This window comes from Perognathus longimembris, chromosome 2 (assembly GCF_023159225.1).
Source record: "Perognathus longimembris pacificus isolate PPM17 chromosome 2, ASM2315922v1, whole genome shotgun sequence".
NCBI classification, from domain to species: Eukaryota; Metazoa; Chordata; class Mammalia; order Rodentia; family Heteromyidae; genus Perognathus; species Perognathus longimembris.
In genome coordinates, this window is record NC_063162.1 from 101,465,802 (window position 1) to 101,485,602 (window position 19,801).

Below are 19,801 nucleotides of genomic sequence, written 5' to 3' on the forward strand. Positions count from 1 at the left end.
GAGCAAGAATAGATCTGTGGCTCAAGAAGCAGAGCTTTGAGCATAAAAACAAACAAAATAAAACTAAACAAGAAGAGCACGAGACCCTGAGTTCAAACACAGTACTGTCAAAAAGACAAACAAACAAATAAATGGGAGATGGAGGCAGAGAGAATCCCAACTTCAAGGCTAGCCTCAATCATAAAGTCCTGTGTCAAAACCAAAAGCTTTATATATCCACTCTGATATATACCATATATATACATATGTGTATATATATACACACACATATGTATATACACACATGCTATAAAAAAGAGTGATATAAATATATTATTTAGCTATCTTGAAGAAATTTTATGTATTTCACGCTAAACAGTAAATATCTAATTCCTGAATCACCTATGATGCTGTCAACAGAGTTTCAACTATAAAGTATTTAAGCATATAACCCTGTCTTGGTGACTGTGCCTGATCTAGAGTCCTGCCTCTCTCCATGTGATCGTGGGTGCTTTAAGACTCTCAAACACAAACCACTTGCTTAATCCCCATCAAACTATTTTAAACCTACCTTCCTGGCTCCTAAATCATACCAAATCTATAATTATCCATCCTAAGAATTTTCTGTGTGTGTATGTGTGTGTGTGCACACGTGCGCACGTGCACACGCACCTGTCCTAGGGCTTGAACTCAGCCTGGACATTTTTCTTGACATATTTGCTCAAGGCTAGCACTTGACAACTTGAGCCACAGCTCCACTTCCAGGTTTTTAAAACATTTTTAATTGAATATACTAGTCTCACAGACTTTCCTGCTCAGGATGGCTTTGAACCTCAATCCTCAGATCTCAACCTTACAGGTTTGAGTCAGCAGTGCCTGGCCATAAAAACTTTTATCTCCACTGTAAACATTCTATCATCTTGTAAACATATTCAATATTTCAAGTGTATTTCCTAAATTGTCATGTTCTATTACAAAACTATTATTTTTGTACCTGCTTAACAGCAACAAAATAAAACTGCAAAATACTGATTCTTTTTATGCTTTTGTTTCTAATGACAAGTTTCTTCCACATATACACACTTCCTTTTTCAAGTGACTGAAGAATCAAGAATTACTGACAACTCACAAATAGGCTTTCATGTTCAGAACTCTTATTAGAACAGGTATTGCTGGAATAAATAAAGAGTAACAGAGAACTCCAAGCAAATAAAAATTTGCTCATTATGGGTGCTTTTTTTTTTTTTCTGTCATTAAAGCTACAGAAACCAAAAGCTTATCAAATGTTTCAAAAATGCTTCTCAAAGCTGGGTACAGTGGCTCACACCTGCAATCCTAATTACTCAGGAGCCTGAGGTTAGAACAGCACTAGAATAGAAATTATATTTGGGGGCTGGGGATATGGCCTAGTGGCAAGAGTGCTTGCCTCGTATACATGAGGCCCTGGGTTCGATTCCCCAGCACCACATATACAGAAAACGGCCAGAAGTGGCGCTGTGGCTCAAGTGGTAGAGTGCTAGCCTTGAGCAAAAAGGAAGCCAGGGACAGTGCTCAGGCCCTGAGTCCAAGGCCCAGGACTGGCCAAAAAAATAAAAAATAAAAAATAAAAAATAAAAATAAAAGAAATTATATTTGCACTTAGCTCAGAATGAACCAGTAAAGATTTCTGAGCCTGTATTTAATGAATATTATAGATTTTAAGAAATTAATAGCCAAGGAGAAATCAAATAGAATTCTGATCCTTTGGTTTAAACATCAACAGATAGCTTCCCAAGTCAGTGCAAATATATATATATATTTTTATTTCAAATTTTTATTATCAAACTGATGTACAGAGAGGTTACAGTTTCATACGTTAGGCATTGGATACATTTCTTGTACTGTTTGTTACCTTGTCCCTCATGCCCATATATTTTGCATTGTTCCTGACATTTAGTTTAGGTCTGAAACCTTCAGACTTAAATGAAACTACAATTGATAATGAATAATACAGACTCATTTATCAGAGTTTAGATTTTGCCCTTTAGATACAGTAGAGCTTAGAGGCACTTAAGGCTTCTGAATAATTTTGTTATTCAGAATTCTAATTGAGTACTTCTGCTTTGGAAAAAAATGGTACCTAAAAAAAAGACAAACAACTACAAAAGCAATACTTACAAACTGTTTGGTGAAAATGAACTGAACAACTGAACAACTCATGGGGGGGAAGGGAAAGGGGGAGGGGGAGGGGGAATGAGGGACGAGGTAACAAACAGTACAAGAAATGTATCCAATGCCTAATGTATGAAACTGTAACCTCTCTGTAATTCAATTTGATAATAAAAATATATTAATAAAAAAAGAAATGGTACCTAATGAACACATTGGAGAATTATAACAGAAATACTACCCAGATTCTTTTAATTTACTAATACATTTTCAGAACAAGTATCATTTCACTAGACTGTTTTAGGTCAGGCAACTGAGACTTAATACAGCTAGGATTATTAAGAAATGGCTTAGTCAATGCTTACCTTTACAAATTTAGAAATTCCACTGTTAGATAGCAGCATTAAGGGAATATCTCTCAATCAAGATATCTGTGTAACTGTCAGAAATCTAAGAAGAATTTTGATGCTATTAAGTATTACCAACTTGTTTGAGAACAAGGCATAACATTATCCAAATGACTTGATATGAAATATATTAAAAAGAATGTAATTTAATCTGGCTTATTCATTATTTAAAGCCAAAAGAAATAAATTCACTGAAATAACCTACTAAAAAATATTTTCTTCCTGAAGAAAAAAAGTCCATTTCTTATTCTTTACTTTTTAAAAAATTTTTTTGCCAGTCCTGTGGCTTGAACTCAGGGCCTTGAGCTCTTTTTACTCAAGGCTAGGACTCTACCACTTGAGCCCAGCACTACTTCCAGCTTTTTCCGTGTATGTGGTACCGAGGAATCAAATCCTGGGCTTCGCACATGCTAGGCAAGCACTCTACTACTAGGCCAAACTCCTGGCCCGCTCTTTATTTTTAACTTTTAGTTTTATTTTGTGTGTGAGTGTGTGTATATGTGCTGGTACCAGGAGTTGCTCGGCTTTCTTGGTCACAAGTGGTACTCTGCTTGCTGGTTAATTGGAGATGGAGTTTTCTGAACTTTTCTGCCTGGGTTGGCAGAAAACTGAACTTTGAGCCTCCAGATCTCAGCCTCCTGAATAGGCAGGGTGGCAGGCATGCACCACTTGACATCCAGCCCCAACATTTTTTTTTTTTACTGTTACTTCTTCAGGTCAGGATTTCAACCAATATTTGTGAAGTGAAAACTGACACATGAATTTAAATCCATTACTTTTTAGTTAAAAAGAAAAAAAATAATAATTACCAAAGTGAGTTAGAGAAACAAACTACAAGACATTTAAATCTGATAAGTTAGCAAACTTACTTGTTTCTGAATATAAAAAGGCCAAACAAGAGAAGATGCACTGTCTAGTGGAGGAGGGCAGGAAGAGAACAGTTGGGAAATATTAAAAGTTTTGAAAATATCAGCATGTGTGAATGGCTGCTGTCTGATAGGGTTGGCATAGCCGTTTTAGCAGCTTTGCTGCAATAACTGGATTGAGAAGACTCAAGAAAATCAAAACATGCATGCATGCATATATACATACATACATACCCTGCAGCACTGTCAGTGACCTTGGACTAGATGAAAGCTAAGTGAGAGAGCTCCAAGCAGCACCATACAGTTGTGCTGCTCCTGGCTAACCAGCAATTGAACTGCAAGTGACCAGTGACTGAGGCATTATGAGCTCTCCAAGCATGCCTGGCTGCCTGCATGGCTGTGTGGATTTGCAGAAGCTCCTGTCTCTGGCTGTCCACAAGGCCATGGTACCCATACACTGGGATGAAGTGGCTTGACAGAAAGTAAAGGCTGCCTGAAATGTCAGTTTCTGAATTCACAAGACTTAACTGGTGTGGCACAGCCTCTGACCAACCTCTGCCACTAAATTTGGTAGACACAGGCCAACCTGGAAAAGCCAGAGGGATACAAACACATAAAAAAAAGACGAGACATTAGCCACATACCTCAGCCATGATAGAAGCAAAGACTTAGCACCAGCAAGTTACCAAAGAGAAAAAAGGCCAACACCACGGAGACAGGAAATCAGAATCCAGAATGGCTATAGTAGGTAAAGTAACCTATAATGTTCAGATAGGAAAACAATAAAGTGTGACCCACAGGAAAAGAGCAGCCAATAGAAACTACATCTAACTGAGCCCACCTTTTGGATTTCAAAGGAACTTTAAACATGTTCAAGCAGTAAAGAAAACTATGATAATCAACTGAAGTGTAATAACAGTAACTCAAAAGACTCAACAAATCTAAAGATCCAAGAAGTTCAATGAACCCCAGCACAGGATAAAGGGAAATCCATACATGAACACACTTTAATCAAACTGATAGAAATCAACCAGAGAAAATTTTCAAAACAGAATGAACTAAATGACATATCTCATACAAAGGAACAATAAAACAACAAATACGTCCTTATTATAAACAAGGAAAATCAAAGGTGGTGAGATGGTACATTTAAACTGCTAACCGAAAACAAATGCCTGATCTGCAGGTATGGCTCAAGTAGTAAAGAACCAGACATGAGTGAAAAAGCTAAGTCAGGGCATGAGGCCTTGAGTTCAAGATCCAATTAAAAATTTTAAAAAGCATAAAAAAATTACCCCTCAGAATTCTATGTCTAGAAAAATTATCCCTTAAAAGCAAGGTGATGGGCTGGGAATGTGGTTTAGTGGTAGAGTGCTTGCCTAGCATCCTTCATGAAGCCTTGGGCTCAATTCCTCAGTACCGCTTAAACAAAAAAAGCTGGAAGTGACACTGTGGCTCAAGTGGTAGAGTGCTAGCCTTGAGCACAAGAGAGGCTCTGGGACAGTGCCCAGGTCCTGAGTTCAAGCCCCAGGACTGGCAAATAAACAAACAAACAAACAAACAAACAAATAAATAAATAAATGTGAGCCAGGCACTGGTGGCTCATGCTTATATCTGAGGATTGTGGTTCAAAGCCAGCCTAGGTAGGAAAATTCGTGACTTTTATCTCCAATAAACTACTCAAAAAATGCCACGAATAGCACCCTGGCTCAAGTAGTAGAGCAGTAGCCTTGAGCAAAAAGATGCTCAGGGACAGTGCTCGGGAACTCAAGCCCTATGACCAGCACCAAAAAAAAAAAAAAAAAAAAAAAAAAAAAAAGCAAGGTGAATCAACTCATTTACAGATAAACAAATACTGAGAGAATGGGTATCCAGCAGGTAGGGCTAAGAAACTAAGTCTTTCAGGCAGAGAGGAAATGACACCAGACAGAAACGCAGATAAACATGAAAAAGCTAAGGGCACCAGAAAAGATTCATAGTTGGCCCACAAAAAAGTAGAAAAGATTTGCAAACTATGTGTCTAATGAGAGATTAATATCTAGAATATATAAGAACTTCTACAACTCAACAAGCAATCTAATTTAAAAATCATCATAGGGGGCTGGGAATCTGGCTTAGTGGTAGAGTGCTTGGTCTAGCATGCATGAAGCCCTAGATTTGATTCCTTAGCACCACATACACAGAAAAAGCTGGAATTGGTGCTGTGGCTCAAGTGGTAAGAGTGCTACCCTTGAGCAAAAGAAGCTCAGAGACAGTGCCTAGGCCTGAGTTCAAGCCCCAGGACTGGCAAAAAAAAAAAAAAAATCATAAGACTAAACAGACATTTAAAAGTAATATAAATTTCCAATAAGGACATGAAAAGATATTTAATACATTAATCATTAGGAAAAGTAAATAAAAACCGTGGGGATACTTCAAACTTACCATGTTGGCAGTTATCAAGACAAATTAAAAAAAAAACCAACAGAAAATAGTAAGTGTTGGTGAGGATATAGAGAAACTGAGATCCTTGTGCATTGGTGGTAAAATATAAAACTGTACAGATTCTGTGGAAAACAGTAGTTCCACAAAAACCTAAACAGAAAATTATCACATAATCCAGAAAAAAAAATTTTTTTTGGCCAGTTCTGGGCCTTGGACTCAGGGCCTGAGCACCGTCCCTGGCTTCTTCCCGCTCAAGGCTAGCACTCTGCCACCTGAGCCACAGCGTCCCTTCTTCCATATATGTGGTGCTGGGGAATCGAACCGAGAGCTTCATGTGTAGGAGGCAAGCACTCTTGCCACTAGGCCATATTCCCAGCCCCAGAAATTCTGTTTATGAGCATATGTATCAAAAGGTTGAGCACAGTGATTCACAGATTTTTCATAGCAGCATCATTCACAATAGTCAAAAAGCAGAAGCCCTTCCATGTCACTCAGCAGATAAATGGATAAAGAAAACGAAGACTACACATACAATAGAATATTATTCCATCTTAAAGGAAGGAAATTCTGACATGTTATAATGTTGATGAGCTTAAAGACACCATGTAAAGAGAAAGTAGACAGTCACAACAGGACAAATACTGTAGAAGTCTATTTCTATGAGGTACCCGGGGTACCAGAATTCATAGAGGAAGAAAGCAGAATAACTTCCAGGGCAGGGGGGAGGAGAATGGAGAGTTAGCACATTAATGGATACAAAGCTTTATTTTGTGAGGATAAATGATCCATAGAAGGATAGATGGTGGTGAAGAAATATGGATGTTAATATATATATATATATATATATATTTTATTTTTTATTTTTTGGCTAGGCCTGGGTCTTGAACTCAGGGCCTGGGCACTGTCCTGAGCTTCTTTTGCTCAAGGCTAGCACTCTACCACTTGAACCACAGTGCCACTTCTGGCTTTTTCTCTTTATGTGGTACCAAGGAATTGAACCCAGGGCTTCATGCATGCTAGGCAAGCACTCTACCACTAAGCCACATTCCCAACCCAATATGGATGTTCTTAATGAAACACAACTGAATGCTTAAACATGGCTAAAATGATAAATTGTACGTTAAAGGACTGATGATGAAAATAAATAGCCAAGTGTTGGTGGCTCATCCTGTAATGCTAGCTACTCAAGAGGCTGAGAATTGAGGATCACAGTTTGAAGCCAGTCAGAGCAGAAAAGCCAGTAAGATTCCATCATCAATTAACCAGTAAAAAGCTGAGCTGAAGGTGTGACTCAAGTGATAGCTATAAGCAAGAAAGCCAAAGGGGTAAGGCCCTGAGTTCAAGCCCTGGTATTCACAAGGGGCGGCAGGGCGGGGGGGGGGGGGGGGGAAGACACAGCAAACCTGCAGCAACAGCAACTCCACTTCCCTTCACCTAGTAGGGCACAAACTCACTGCATGAGAGGCATACCTGGCTCCTTTGCACCTGTGCTCTGTGCAGCATGTGTATAATAGAATCAGTGTAAGTGGCAACCATCACATGCTGTACTGTCCCACACACTAATGGGCCAGTCAAGACACACGGTTCCTGTAGGGTGAGGGCACAAGTCCTGGTTAGTCGTCTTAATGTTCTCAAGAAATACTATTCTCAAGAAAATAATAAGAAAAACAGTTTCTCCAGAGAAGAGGTGACAGTGACCTTTAGCTTACCACTTTATCTCTGTGGTAACATGCAGAGTATTAGTTCTCCTTTGGGAACTTGTCCTTTAGCAGCTTGATGAATGGATAGTAAGATAATGGTCCCATTCTTTTAAAGAGAAGTGACATTTGCCCGGTATTGTTATTCCCTGTCATTCTCAAGTATGATTCTGTCATAAACAGTAATGTTTCTCAACAGAAAATGACACATCCAAATGGGTCACCTGCAGCTGGATAGGTGACGTGAATTTCCTTTGGACCAGGGACTCACAAGGGTTGCTAGGATACTGGGTCCAGCCACTCAAGGTGCTAGGATAGGGGCCAGCCACTCAGGTACTAGGATATAGGGGCCAGACAACACAAGGTCTGCTGGGATATGGGAACAGGCAAACAGATGGAAGATGAAAAGGGACCTGGGCCTGCTATTCCCTTGGTTTCATTTCTAACAAATCACCTTTTCACATTAGCCTGGGTACAGAGAGGTAACAGGGGCATGAGATACTGAGAGTGTTTTAATGGCTTCCTCCCCACCTGAAGAAGCCTGGACAGTTCCTGATGCCTAGAACTGTACCTGCCACCTCAGAGAACCTCTCTTGATGTCACCCTCCCCCCAATCCTTTGATCTCCTGTGTCCAGTGCTGGCAGGTCTGGTTTCATCCCATTGCCTCACTGCAACTCTCACTGGTTTGGGTCTCAACCTGAGGTTATTGTCCCACCAACATCTTCATTTCCAGTCCTTTAGTCCACAAGCTGTTCGGGACTCACCTGGCCATCCAGACCAGGCCTTTTCCAAAAGTCCCTGCCTAGCCAGGAGACATATTTAGACAACAAATGACACCATAAAGCCAAACTGGAGAGAACTACCTAGTGAGTCATTACTAGGGGGAGATAATGTTCATTCTTTACCTGAAGAAACTGGGCCTTAGAAAGGCTACTGAGAACACACATGCCCTTCCAGTAAGAAGGTATGTAAGAAGCAAAGCTGTGCTTCAGCCTTAAGCTATCTGAACCCAGAGCCTGTGTGGCTGCTGCCTATAAGGCAGATAGATGCTAGCACTCAAAGTGGTGTCAATTAAAGGCAAGAATGATCCTGGCCTCAAGTTCCTGCCACCAACCGCCACGTATGTGTACACACTGCATGCTACCAGTGCTGACAGTACAGGCAAATGGCTGACAGCTCGCTGAGAAGACTGACTTCACACAATAAGGAATACATGCAGCTGACTGCTCAAGAAAGCACAAAGTTTCCTTCCCCTTGTTTTCCCAGCAACATGTACATTACAAGATTAAAGATCAGCTCAACAGCCCCCTTCCTGTGAGCTGTGTCCTGGAAAAAACAGATGCCTTCTCCTTTCCCTTTGTGTCTTAGCGCAATACGAGTCACAGTCAGCGTCCCTGTTCCACAATGACTGCATGTGGAGGGTGTGTCTAATACACTGCTAGGGGCACAAAAACAAATGATAAATTTGTGAGTGAAAGTAATTTTCCCCCAGCATGCATTTCGGTACTAGTAATCACTAAGTTAGAAATGCTACAAAGGAATAAAGATTATTTTTTAAATATGAATGTCACTAGAATCCTGTCACCAAATTCATTTGATAATTTGAAAATGACCTCCAGGGAAACATAATTTGGAGGTGAAATGTTTTTATTATCAAATAACTTTAGAATAGAAACAAGGAACACCAAGGCTACAAAATATTTAGAAAACAAAAGAAAGCTTATGTTTCCTGAACCAGATTCAAGACAGGCTAGGACTTCTGCTTTCGTTACTTCTTGGGGCCTAATCATTTTCTGCTTGGGGTAATCTCATAGTGACTTTTTAATGCCATATTACCTCTGAGATTTAAAGACTTTAATTTCACCTCTGAATTTTTCTAAATGCTAGTTTAGAGAAAATTTTAAAATGTTAGTTCTACTAAACACATACTATAAAATTCAATGCTCATGGCAAAACATTAAACAGTAGGATAATTAACTCCAGGAGAAAAGAACATTACCAACCGAATGCATAATTTGGAGGTCCATTTTCATTTTCATTATAAGAAACTATTACTTATCAATGCAAGTAATGCTCAAGAGTAGCTCTTGAAGGTGATACTGAACATCCCTGGCCCCTGCCAGTCACAACAAATGATAACAAGATAACTGTTAGGGATTGCTTTCAGAACTCAGAAAAAGCAAAATGGACTCAGGGCGTCAATTTATAAAAGCAAGACAAGTTGAATTTCAACAACCAAATACAGCGCAAACCTGTGAGTGAACAGCAATAAAAAGAGAGGGAGAGAACTTACTAGGACAACTAAGAATACCCTAGACAAGACTGCATGAGACAACAGTAGTTGTCCAAGGTATAATTCCATGATGCTATTTAGAAGAAAGTCCTCATTTGTAGGAGGCACACACTCAAGTATTTAGGACTCCTAAAAAGTTCAATAAAAAATTAAAATGGAGCTGAGCATGGTGGCACACACCTATAATCCAGCATTCAGGTGGCTAAGACAAAAGATACATTTCAGGCCAACCTGGGTACACACTAAGACCTGAAGGGGAGATGGCAGGTGAATGTGGAAAAAACACTAAGAAACAGAACCTAAAGGCACTCCTTGAGCTATTACTTGAATATTTTAATAACTATGACTTTCTTTCCAAAATAAAATCTTTTGACTAAAAATAAGGTCAGGGACTTGACCTCATGATACAAGGCACTCACTCAGGACTGAATGGATATTTCCCTGGCCCAACTCAAAAACAAAACCACAGAGAAAAGTCATTATTGTCTTTTAAAAAGTCTATGCTGTACTAACTGTAAAATGATCCTTTTATTAAAGATTCATATCAAATGATGTTAAGAGCCTCTAATGCTTTTTTTCTAATAGACTAAGGCAAAAAGCTGAGGGGTTTTACTGTTTTGTTGCACTAACACTTTTGAGACTAGACATTCTGTTGAGGGTTTTATTAAAACCATTTATTTTAGCAGTAACAACAAGCTTAGATATTCCTGTTAAGATCCTAAACTTGAAAAAAATAAAAAAGAAAAAGACACCCAAATGATAAAGACAGAAGGATCCCAGTTCAAAGTTGGTAAAAGAGCCTGTCTTTTTTTTTTTTTTTTTTTTTTTGCCAGTCCTGGGCCTTGGACTCAGGGCCTGAGCACTGTCCCTGGCTTTTTCTTGCTCAAGGCTAGCACTCTGCCACTTGAGCCACAGCGCCACTTCTGGCCGTTTTCTGTATATGTGGTGCTGGGGAATCGAACCCAGGGCCTCATGTATACAAGGCAAGCGCTCTTGCCACTAGGCCATATCCCCAACCCAAGAGAGCCTGTCTTTGAAAAACAGACTAAAAGCAAAAGGGGGAGTGGGAAAGTAGCTCAAATGATACCAAGCTCAAGGCCCTACATTCAATCCCTAGCACTGATAAATAAAGAACACTAAATGAGGTAAATAAGTATATATATAATGTGATTTTGCCAGTCCTGGGCCATGAGCTCAGGTCCTGTACACTGTCCCCGAGCTTCTTTTGCTCAAGGCTAGTATTCTACCTCTTGAGGAACAGTGCTACTTCTGGCTTTTTTTGTGTATGTGGTATTGAGGAATCGAACCCAGGGCTTCATGCAGGCTAGGCAAGCACTGTATCACTAAGCCACATTCCCAGCCCTGTTTGTTTTAAGACCAAAACCAGGCTTTTTCTTTCAACAGTGGGATTACTGGTACTGCTTAGAGTAGGGCTGTAAGATACCGCCACACAATATATTATATCTGGTTGCCAGTTACTAATACTTCATTTTTTGCAGGACTTACAAAGCCTAACCTGTAGGTTATTCATGCCTTCGTTTCTACTTCTCCCTCTGCCACAAGCCTTCACCCTGTACAATGGAGAAATTAGTTTCTGAAACCCTGGGCAAAACTCAACCATTTAACTTAAACTATTCCGGTTCAACATTTTATTTTTAATAGATGCAGTATAAATAGCAGAAGCCCCAGGCTCAAAGATTAAGGAAATTCAGTCAGAACATGAGAAATACATTGTAACTCAGATCAATTCTTTCAAAGAATCAAAATAGGTTGAGTTCCTACCACTACACATATTATGTACTTATCATTATGAAATATAGCATGCATATCATATATTAGATTATAATGTAGAATTTATCTTTGGGATTATTATTTTACAATCAATAAGTAATAAACTGTCAGGCATCAAGTTCTGTTTTCTTCTCCTAAATTCCAGTTCCTATATTAAAGTTTACTGTTGAATTCTGAAAAAAAGAATTTCTGATATAAAACTATCAAAAAGATATCTTCAGATAGTTTTGGTTATCACATATGGTTTGTCTCTACTGCATTTTGGGTAAACAACCATTTATTTTTTATTTTCAGGCAATGCTACTTTAATGAAGTTCATGTAGATATCCTTCACTAAACCTCCTTTTTAGTCGCTTAAATTAACAAGAGTTGTTGAATTTCTTCCTTAAAATGTCTTAACTCCATTTATGTTCTTTGCCAGAAAAAAATAGACAAATTTTATAAGAATTAAAATAACAAAGTCAGCACTGGTGACTCATTCCATAATCCTAGCTACTCAGGAGGCTGAGATCTGAGGACTGCAATGCAAACCCAGCCTGGCAGAAAAGTCTATGAGACTTTTATCTCCAACTAACCACAATAAAACTAGAAGTAGAGTTGTGGCTTAAAAATAGAGCTCTAGCCTTGAGCACAAAAGTTTGCTGATGCCCTGAGTTCAAGCCTCAGGAGACACACACACACACACACACACACACACACACACACACAGTCAAAAATTTAAATTATAGGTATGTATATAACTTAACAGATTCTACTCCCCCCCCCCTTAAATCACTGTTGTCTTGTCCAAAGCACAAAATATAATTTTATTTCCTTGGCCCAAACAGACTAAAAAGTATACAGGCCCAACCCATCAGTGGTATTCCACAAAATTAGTTCTTTTCTTCTAATAATCAGTATCAAAACCATCCTCACAATCATTTCCAGTATATTATTGAGATAACAACTTTACCAATTTACGGCTAATATAACATGACTTCTGAACTTGGTATTATTTATACAGAATTCTTTCCTGCTGTAGTATTTCTAATTGTCATTCTGGGAACAAATGCAAGATTTGCTTTTAACATTACACCCTCTTTCTATATTTGCTCCCAAGTCTTGTTAAAATATAGCAGAAACACATTTGGAAGGTTTAAAACTATAGGGCTTTGTGATTAACCTAACTTACATATTGGGCCCCTGATTCACCGATTAATGATAAATACATTGTACAATACATACTAACGGAGCTTACCCAGAAATAAATGTCACATATCACAGATTGAGGCAGGAAGGGCCATTTCTCATTTTAAGTCTGTTATCTATGTTTCTATTGAAAGAAAGTCATATCATAAAGACAAGATACACCACAGCAATCCTCCTTGTTCTGTCACCATTGCGCAGAAAGGGCATAATTTGTGTGTGTGTGTGCTGATCCTGGGGCTCGAATTCTGGGCATGGAAACAGCCCCAATGCCAGGGGGCTGGCTTCAAACTGTGATCCTCAGATCTCAGCCTCCTCAGGAGCCAGGATTACAGGTGCGAGGCCAATGATGCCCACCTTGTTTATCCTAAGCGCTGCTTTAGATCAAATTTCATGCCTTACTGACATAAACATAACCTGACACTATAAAGGTATCAAAAGCTAGACCTTATTTTCATCCTTTAAAAATGCAAATATGTCTCAAAATAAAGCTAAGAATGGCAAAATAGACACTATCTTCACACAGCACACATTCTTTTTTTTTTTTTTTTGGCCAGTCCTGGGCTTGGACTCAGGGCCTGAGCACTGTCCCTGGCTTCTTTTTGCTCAAGGCTAGCACTCTGCCACTTGAGCTACAGCGCCACTTCTGGCCATTTTCTATATATGTGGTGCTGGGGAATCGAACTCAGGGCTTCATGTATGTGAAGCAAGCACTCTTGCCACTAGGCCATATTCCCAGCCCAACACATTCTTAATTCCCCCCAATACATACCTGACCACCACACAGCAAGAATAAATCATGCCAGTGACTGCTGGCAACTTAAAAAACAAAATTCAACCTGAAAGCATCTCTCATATTTTAGCACAGGTGGAAATTAAGCGGTTTTATAAAATAATTCATGCCAAGGATGATCTGTTCAAAACATTAATCTTGTGTTTTTTCAACAAAATTCCGCTTATATTTAAAACAAAGTGAAACTTCCTCAAAAACAAATGTAATAATTTCATTTGTCCTCTACCTTCACAGAAGAAATCACAGAATAAACAATAATTGTTTACCCATTTCAATGTCCAAACTCAGTTTGCTGAAATTATTCTAGACAGAAATGCTCTTAATGATACTTCCCTAGTACAGTAAAGCTACTTGAAGCCCGTTACAGGGCTCTTCTCTCAGGGCTCTTCTCTCAAGCACAATAGGCTATAGGGTATAGTTCACACAACAATGGCCTTTGGGGAGTCAAAAGGTGAAGCAATTTGCTCTCATTCTAAACAGCCCCATAGACATGAGTTCTTAAATCTGCATTTTAAGAGTTTTCCTGACCTTACAAAAACTCTCCCTCTTCCCCTCCCCATGGCTGTTTCTAGGTCTCTAACCCACCTGCTAATCATTGCTTCTAAATTTAAGCTGGTCAATCAGATAACTAAGTCAATAGAACTCTTTCTTGAAAGTAAGAAGAGACACCAGAGTGAGAGTCCCACATAAGCTTAAGCTTGACTCAACCATAGTCACTTAGAGGGCATCTGCTATCAAGCATTAACCTAGGAATACCCCAGACAGGCATTTATTATGGGAAAGAGATGAACAAGTAAGTTACTATTCTACAGCAACTCTCTCTGTTCCTTCTTGTCCAGTGCAACTATCACTTAGATGCTGTAGTGCAGTCAGTCACACTTACCTGAGGCACGCCTTGTAAACCGGTTTATTACTGGAGCTAAAATAAAAAAAGCAGAATAATATGATTAGATTTAAAACACCTAATTTTCCCCAAACCCAGAAAAGGTTCAAATTAGTATGCAATACTGTAATTTAAATACAGAAAAAATATAAACCAAAAACACACGAGGAAATAAAAATACAGGAAACTTAAATGTTTAAATTCACTAACATATCTATGTTTCACTTATTAGATGAATTTTCCCTGGACACTTTCAATATAAATCTCTGATTAGGGTCTGTGATTCCAATAACTCAGGAGGAGAAGATGAGAGAAATGATCAGTTACAGACTAGCCCAAGCAAAAAAGTTAGTGAGAGTCTACCTCAAAAACAGGCCAAACATGATGGTCACAACTATCATTCCAGTAATGTAGATTGAGGTCTGAGGCCTGCCCCAGGCAAAACTTTTTAGCTTATCTGAAGCATAAGCTAAAAGTTAAAGAGTAAAAAGGTCCAGAGTATAGCTCAAGTGGTAGAAACCCTGAACTCAAGCCGCAGTACTGACAAGCTGAATAAAATAGAAATTCTTGGCTACAGGTAGCTGAAACTATTTAGCCAGAATGGTATAGTTCTAGATAATAATCTAAAAATGATTTGATAATTACACCAAGTGCTTTAAAAGTTTTATGTCCTTTAAAAGAGTAATTCTACTCTTCAGTGATTACTTCTAAAGCAATACTACTAGAGAAAGAAAAGGCAATGTTTGCATAGACCTAGCATGCTCATGTTCATCAAACTCATTTTTAGGTGAAGGAAAATACATCCTTGAGTGTTACAGATTTAGTATTTGTAGTCTTGACAAATTTTACTTAACCTTATTATCCAGGATGTGCAGACCTGAATACTGAAAACTCGATTCCAGGCTAGTGCAGGCACCACTCTGCCAGCAGGCCCACCCTCTGCCCACAGCCCAATCCATTCCACTTAAGGCTCCTTGAGTTTTCTAGCACAGTTATCTCAAGAAGTAGAATGGTTTGAGTGCTTTTGTCAAATTTCCTTTGTTGAAAGAAGTAGGTAAATGTATGGGTGACATTGTGTAGGAAAGCAATCTTGCATTGACTGTATATTCAGGTGGCAAATGCCATGGACCTAGTATCTTTAATACTTCTAAAAACAGTAATCATTAAGGTTAATGCTATGGAAACTCTCAGGTCATGTAAATATGGAATTTTTATCAGCAGTGTGACTGATCACCTAGCAGAATAATAGTGTTAGGTGTTTTACATTAATCTTGATGACCATGTTGGGTCATATTTAACACCAGAATCTTCATATAACTGATGAGGAAATTTTACAATAAGGGTTAGAGAAACTGATGACTCTACTTTTGATCCCTAAAGCATAGTTGGAGAACTTGAACCGAGCAGCAAAATACTGCCTAAGAAAGATCCTAAAGTGAAAACAGTAATTCCTGAAATTGTACAATAAGAGATTTTTTTTCCATATCCACCTTCACTATCATTGAAGACTAACTCTGTAAAATAACTCAAATGTCCAATTATTTAAAATAGTATGGTTTATAGAAAAAAGTATATCCTCCAAATTGATTAAGCTTTAAAATTATTTCTATTCACATACCAAAATATTTCAGTCATACATTTGCAAAATCATAAAATACTTATAATACAAAGAACTTTCCCAGGAGAAACCGCATGCACTTTACTACACACACAAAATAGTCTATGGGTTTTCTTGGATACTTTGAACTCCCCGCCTTGTCTCCATCTGCAACTCCTTTAGAATGTAGCCTAGAGAGGCTACCATGAAGACAGAGACAGTACACAGGAAAGGAGAACAGGCAGGACAGGCAGGATGAAGGCAGAAGTCCTACACCAACCTTGGTACAGGGAAGACCAGCTGTCTTCTCTACACTCCTGTCCACATCCCCATGCCCACCGCAGCCTCCCAAGAGGAAGCCCTAGGGCTGTGAGCTTCTGGCTTGACACACTAGGCAGTGTTTGTTCTCCAGGGATCCTTAGGTTTCTGCATCTTTCTAAGGTGGTTACTGTAGATTTTCCACACAAATGCCAATCTAGAATTGTTTTTGGCAGTGCTAGGGATCAAGCCTTGTACACACTTGGCAAATACTCCACCACTGATCTATACAACCCCAGATCCTTAGAACATGTTGACTAACTAAATTTACAGGGGTAATTTTGGTCATCACCCTAATTTAGAGGACACCCTTGGCAGCAAGCTCCAGAACAGTTCTGCAGGAGAAAAGAACTGACCTGCATTCCACAACTTTTGTCCTGTGTGACTTTTAAATATCCTGCTGGGCATTTGTGTTGTCAACAGGACACTTATAATCATCTGAGCCTAAATCTTAACACCGCTTGATATACACATTCCATTATTCTATGTGGTTTTAATATAGACCAAAATTTCCCAGTTCTACTACAACATGAATCAAAGGAATTAGGTTTCCCTTCTTTTTTGTTCTGTTTGGAATTACAGTAATGTATGTTTATTTTAGAAAACCATATTACTGCTGCAATGCCATCTGTGAATCTGGGTGGCCAGCACAATACATTCATCAGACTGCATTTTCAGCTTTCTGATTCTCAGAGAGTCCAAACACAAAAGGCGAATCTAATCGCATCATGCCTTACTGTTCACAAACAGAAGCATGCATCTACCATAGGCTACCTGCAACTAACAACAATACAGTATTTCTCCTTGGGATTTTCTTCCACTACTGTATTTCTGATTTGTGGGCAGATAGGTGAAACAACTATGATTTTCATTTCCCAACAGGACATGGAGCATGAATTTGGATAGCTAGAATGACACCAGAAAATACAGAGTATGACCAACAATCACCCAAATCCCAACCTCTCACATCCATACCCTTCTTGGAAGGTTGAAACACAAGTGTTTCCTAAATTACTTTATCCACTTTTTAATCTAGCTAGCACAGTGAGGAAGAGGGTTGAGGTCCTGATAGAAGTCTTATTGAAAGTAAATGTACACCTGGCCCATCAATTCCATGTGCTTTCTCTCTAGAGAGCATATGAAAGGGAAGGGAGTAGAGAAAGAGAAGGTGTTATTCTCACTCACTCACATTATACATCCCCAGTGGCGAGGAGGAAGGCAGGGCAGACAGTAAGAAATTGCCATGGTTCTATCACTGGCCACCTTCCATGAAACAGTGAATTGTGCACCTTGACTTATGAGATATGGATGGTAAAAACTTGCCCTTGTTATTTCAATAGATTTTTTTTCAAATTTTTATTATCAAACTGATGTACAGAGAGGTTACAGTTTCATACGTTAGGCATTGGATACATTACTTGTACTGCTTGTTACCTTGTCCCTCATATCCCCCTCCCCCCTCCCCCTTTCCCTTTCCCACCCTGAGGTGTTCAGTTCACTTACACCAAACAGTTTTCCAAGTATTGCTTTTGTAGTTGTTTGTCTTTTTTTACCCTGTGTCTCTCAATTTTGGTATTCCCTTTCAATTTCCTAGTTCCAATACCAGTATACACGGTTTCCAATATACTCAGATAAGATTACAGAGATAGTGTAGGTACAACCACAGGAAGGTGATACAAGAACATCATCAATAATAGAAGCTACAGATACACATGGGATGGTGAAAGTAGTTACAACTGTGATATAACAATTGTCTCCATAAATCTATCTTTGAAAGTTTCTGCCAATATACACTCTTATCCAAATAGACGGTGCTTATTCACTGTAAATTACTAATTGCCATTTAAAAAATACTAAGTGAACAGCAATACAAACTCTCAAAAAAAAAAAAAAACCCAACCCAAACTTAAATGAAGCCCTGTGCTGATGACTCACACCTGTAATCCTAGCTTTCCAGGAGGTTGAGTTCTGAGGACCATGGTTCAAAACCAGTCTCGGCAGGAAAGTCTGTGACACTTATCTCCAATTAACAACCAAAGAGTAGAAAGTGGAGTTGTGGCTTAACTGGTAGAGTGCCAGCCTTGAGCAAAAACATGGAGGGACAGCACCCAGGCACTGAGTTCAAGCCCCAGTAGCATAACCACCCACACCCACACCCACACCCCCATATACATCCCACACACATTAACAAATGAAGAGATTTTAAGCTATGACAGGACAAATTAAGTTTTCTCAGAGTCTTCAAGGGTTTCCACTTTTAGATTTTATTATTCAGTGGATATTCTCTGAGTGTGTGTGTGTGTGTTTGTGTTTGTGTGTGTGTGTAAGAGAGAGAGAGAGAGAGAGAGAGAGAGAGGAAGATAGACATACAGAAAGATGGAGAGAGAGACAGACAAGAGGGAAAATGAACAGGAGACCAGGAAATGTATAAAACAAAATAGGAAGCATACTAGAAAAGTAAATGTGACTTAAGAATATACTAAAGTCCTTACATTTTCAAGAGGATATAACATAAGATCTGAGGGAATCTCCATGGGAAAAAAGTGCTGAAACGTTTACATGCAGGACTTTCCCAGATGCCACTGTTCTATAACAAGCCTCTTCGCACGTGTATAACCAGAGATGCCTGCAGTTGCCAAATTCTTTTCTACCAGATGGCTTTTAGTTCCTGTGCTCCAGGGGACTCACAGTGTTACTGACTGAGTCTTCTTTAATCCTGGAGGAAATCCTTGGAAGAAATCCTACATTACTTTTGGTCTATACAAGGAAAACAGGCTCCCACACCTGTGTGGCTCTGAGCTCCCCTCCTGCCAACAGGAACTACTTATTGTTCTCACCTCTTTCTGCGTGCCTGGCAGGTAAGAGGTGCTGAAGCCACACTCACAGAGCAAGTGTATAAACTAGAGGAATACACAGAGGAAGTCTCCCTCCCCACCCAGCCACCCTGAGCCTGGCGTTGGCACTGCATTTCTAACCAAGTCTCTACTGCTGGAGGGCTAAGCCAACTCTACTTGCTTTTCTCAAGTGCAATAGTTTCAAGGGTTTGCCTGACTCAGAAAAGTTTAGGTGAGAGAAAAAGTCAGTGAAGACTAAAAATACATAAGATGTTCATCAAAAAAGGAATGGCAGTCAGAAAATATGAAGCAATAAGCCTGGTCTGCAAGAAATACAGGGCTACAGTGGTGAATGCACATTGTTTACACTGCTGAGAAAGAATACTAAGTTAAAGGAGGAAAGCTAGGTTGTGATGGGTGGTTATAAACACACACACACACACACAAATACAAACAAGGCCTTAGAAAAAGAACACACACAATCTGTACTAGAGTGATATTAATTAAATGGGTCTTTAGCAAAACATTGTCCATATGCCCTGAAGTGAGATATGCATAATAATCTTAGATTCCGTAGAATAATTA

At 39.1% G+C, this 19,801-nt stretch overlaps 1 protein-coding gene and 1 long non-coding RNA gene across 2 annotated transcripts in view; one reads left to right on the forward strand and one right to left on the reverse strand.

Moving 5' to 3' along the window:
* Nucleotides 1-19,801, reverse strand: part of Prkar2b (protein kinase cAMP-dependent type II regulatory subunit beta) — an 82,893-nt gene that overhangs the window by 44,756 nt on the left and 18,336 nt on the right. Inside the window, exon 2 of the mRNA XM_048339811.1 lies at nt 14,468-14,503. Coding sequence (XP_048195768.1) covers nt 14,468-14,503 — 36 coding nt within the window. The remainder of the gene's footprint in view (nt 1-14,467; nt 14,504-19,801) is intronic.
* On the forward strand, nt 496-18,704 carry LOC125346891. The gene is made up of 3 exons (XR_007210058.1): nt 496-605; nt 11,832-11,836; nt 18,673-18,704. It is a non-coding gene; the product is annotated as an uncharacterized LOC125346891 (long non-coding RNA).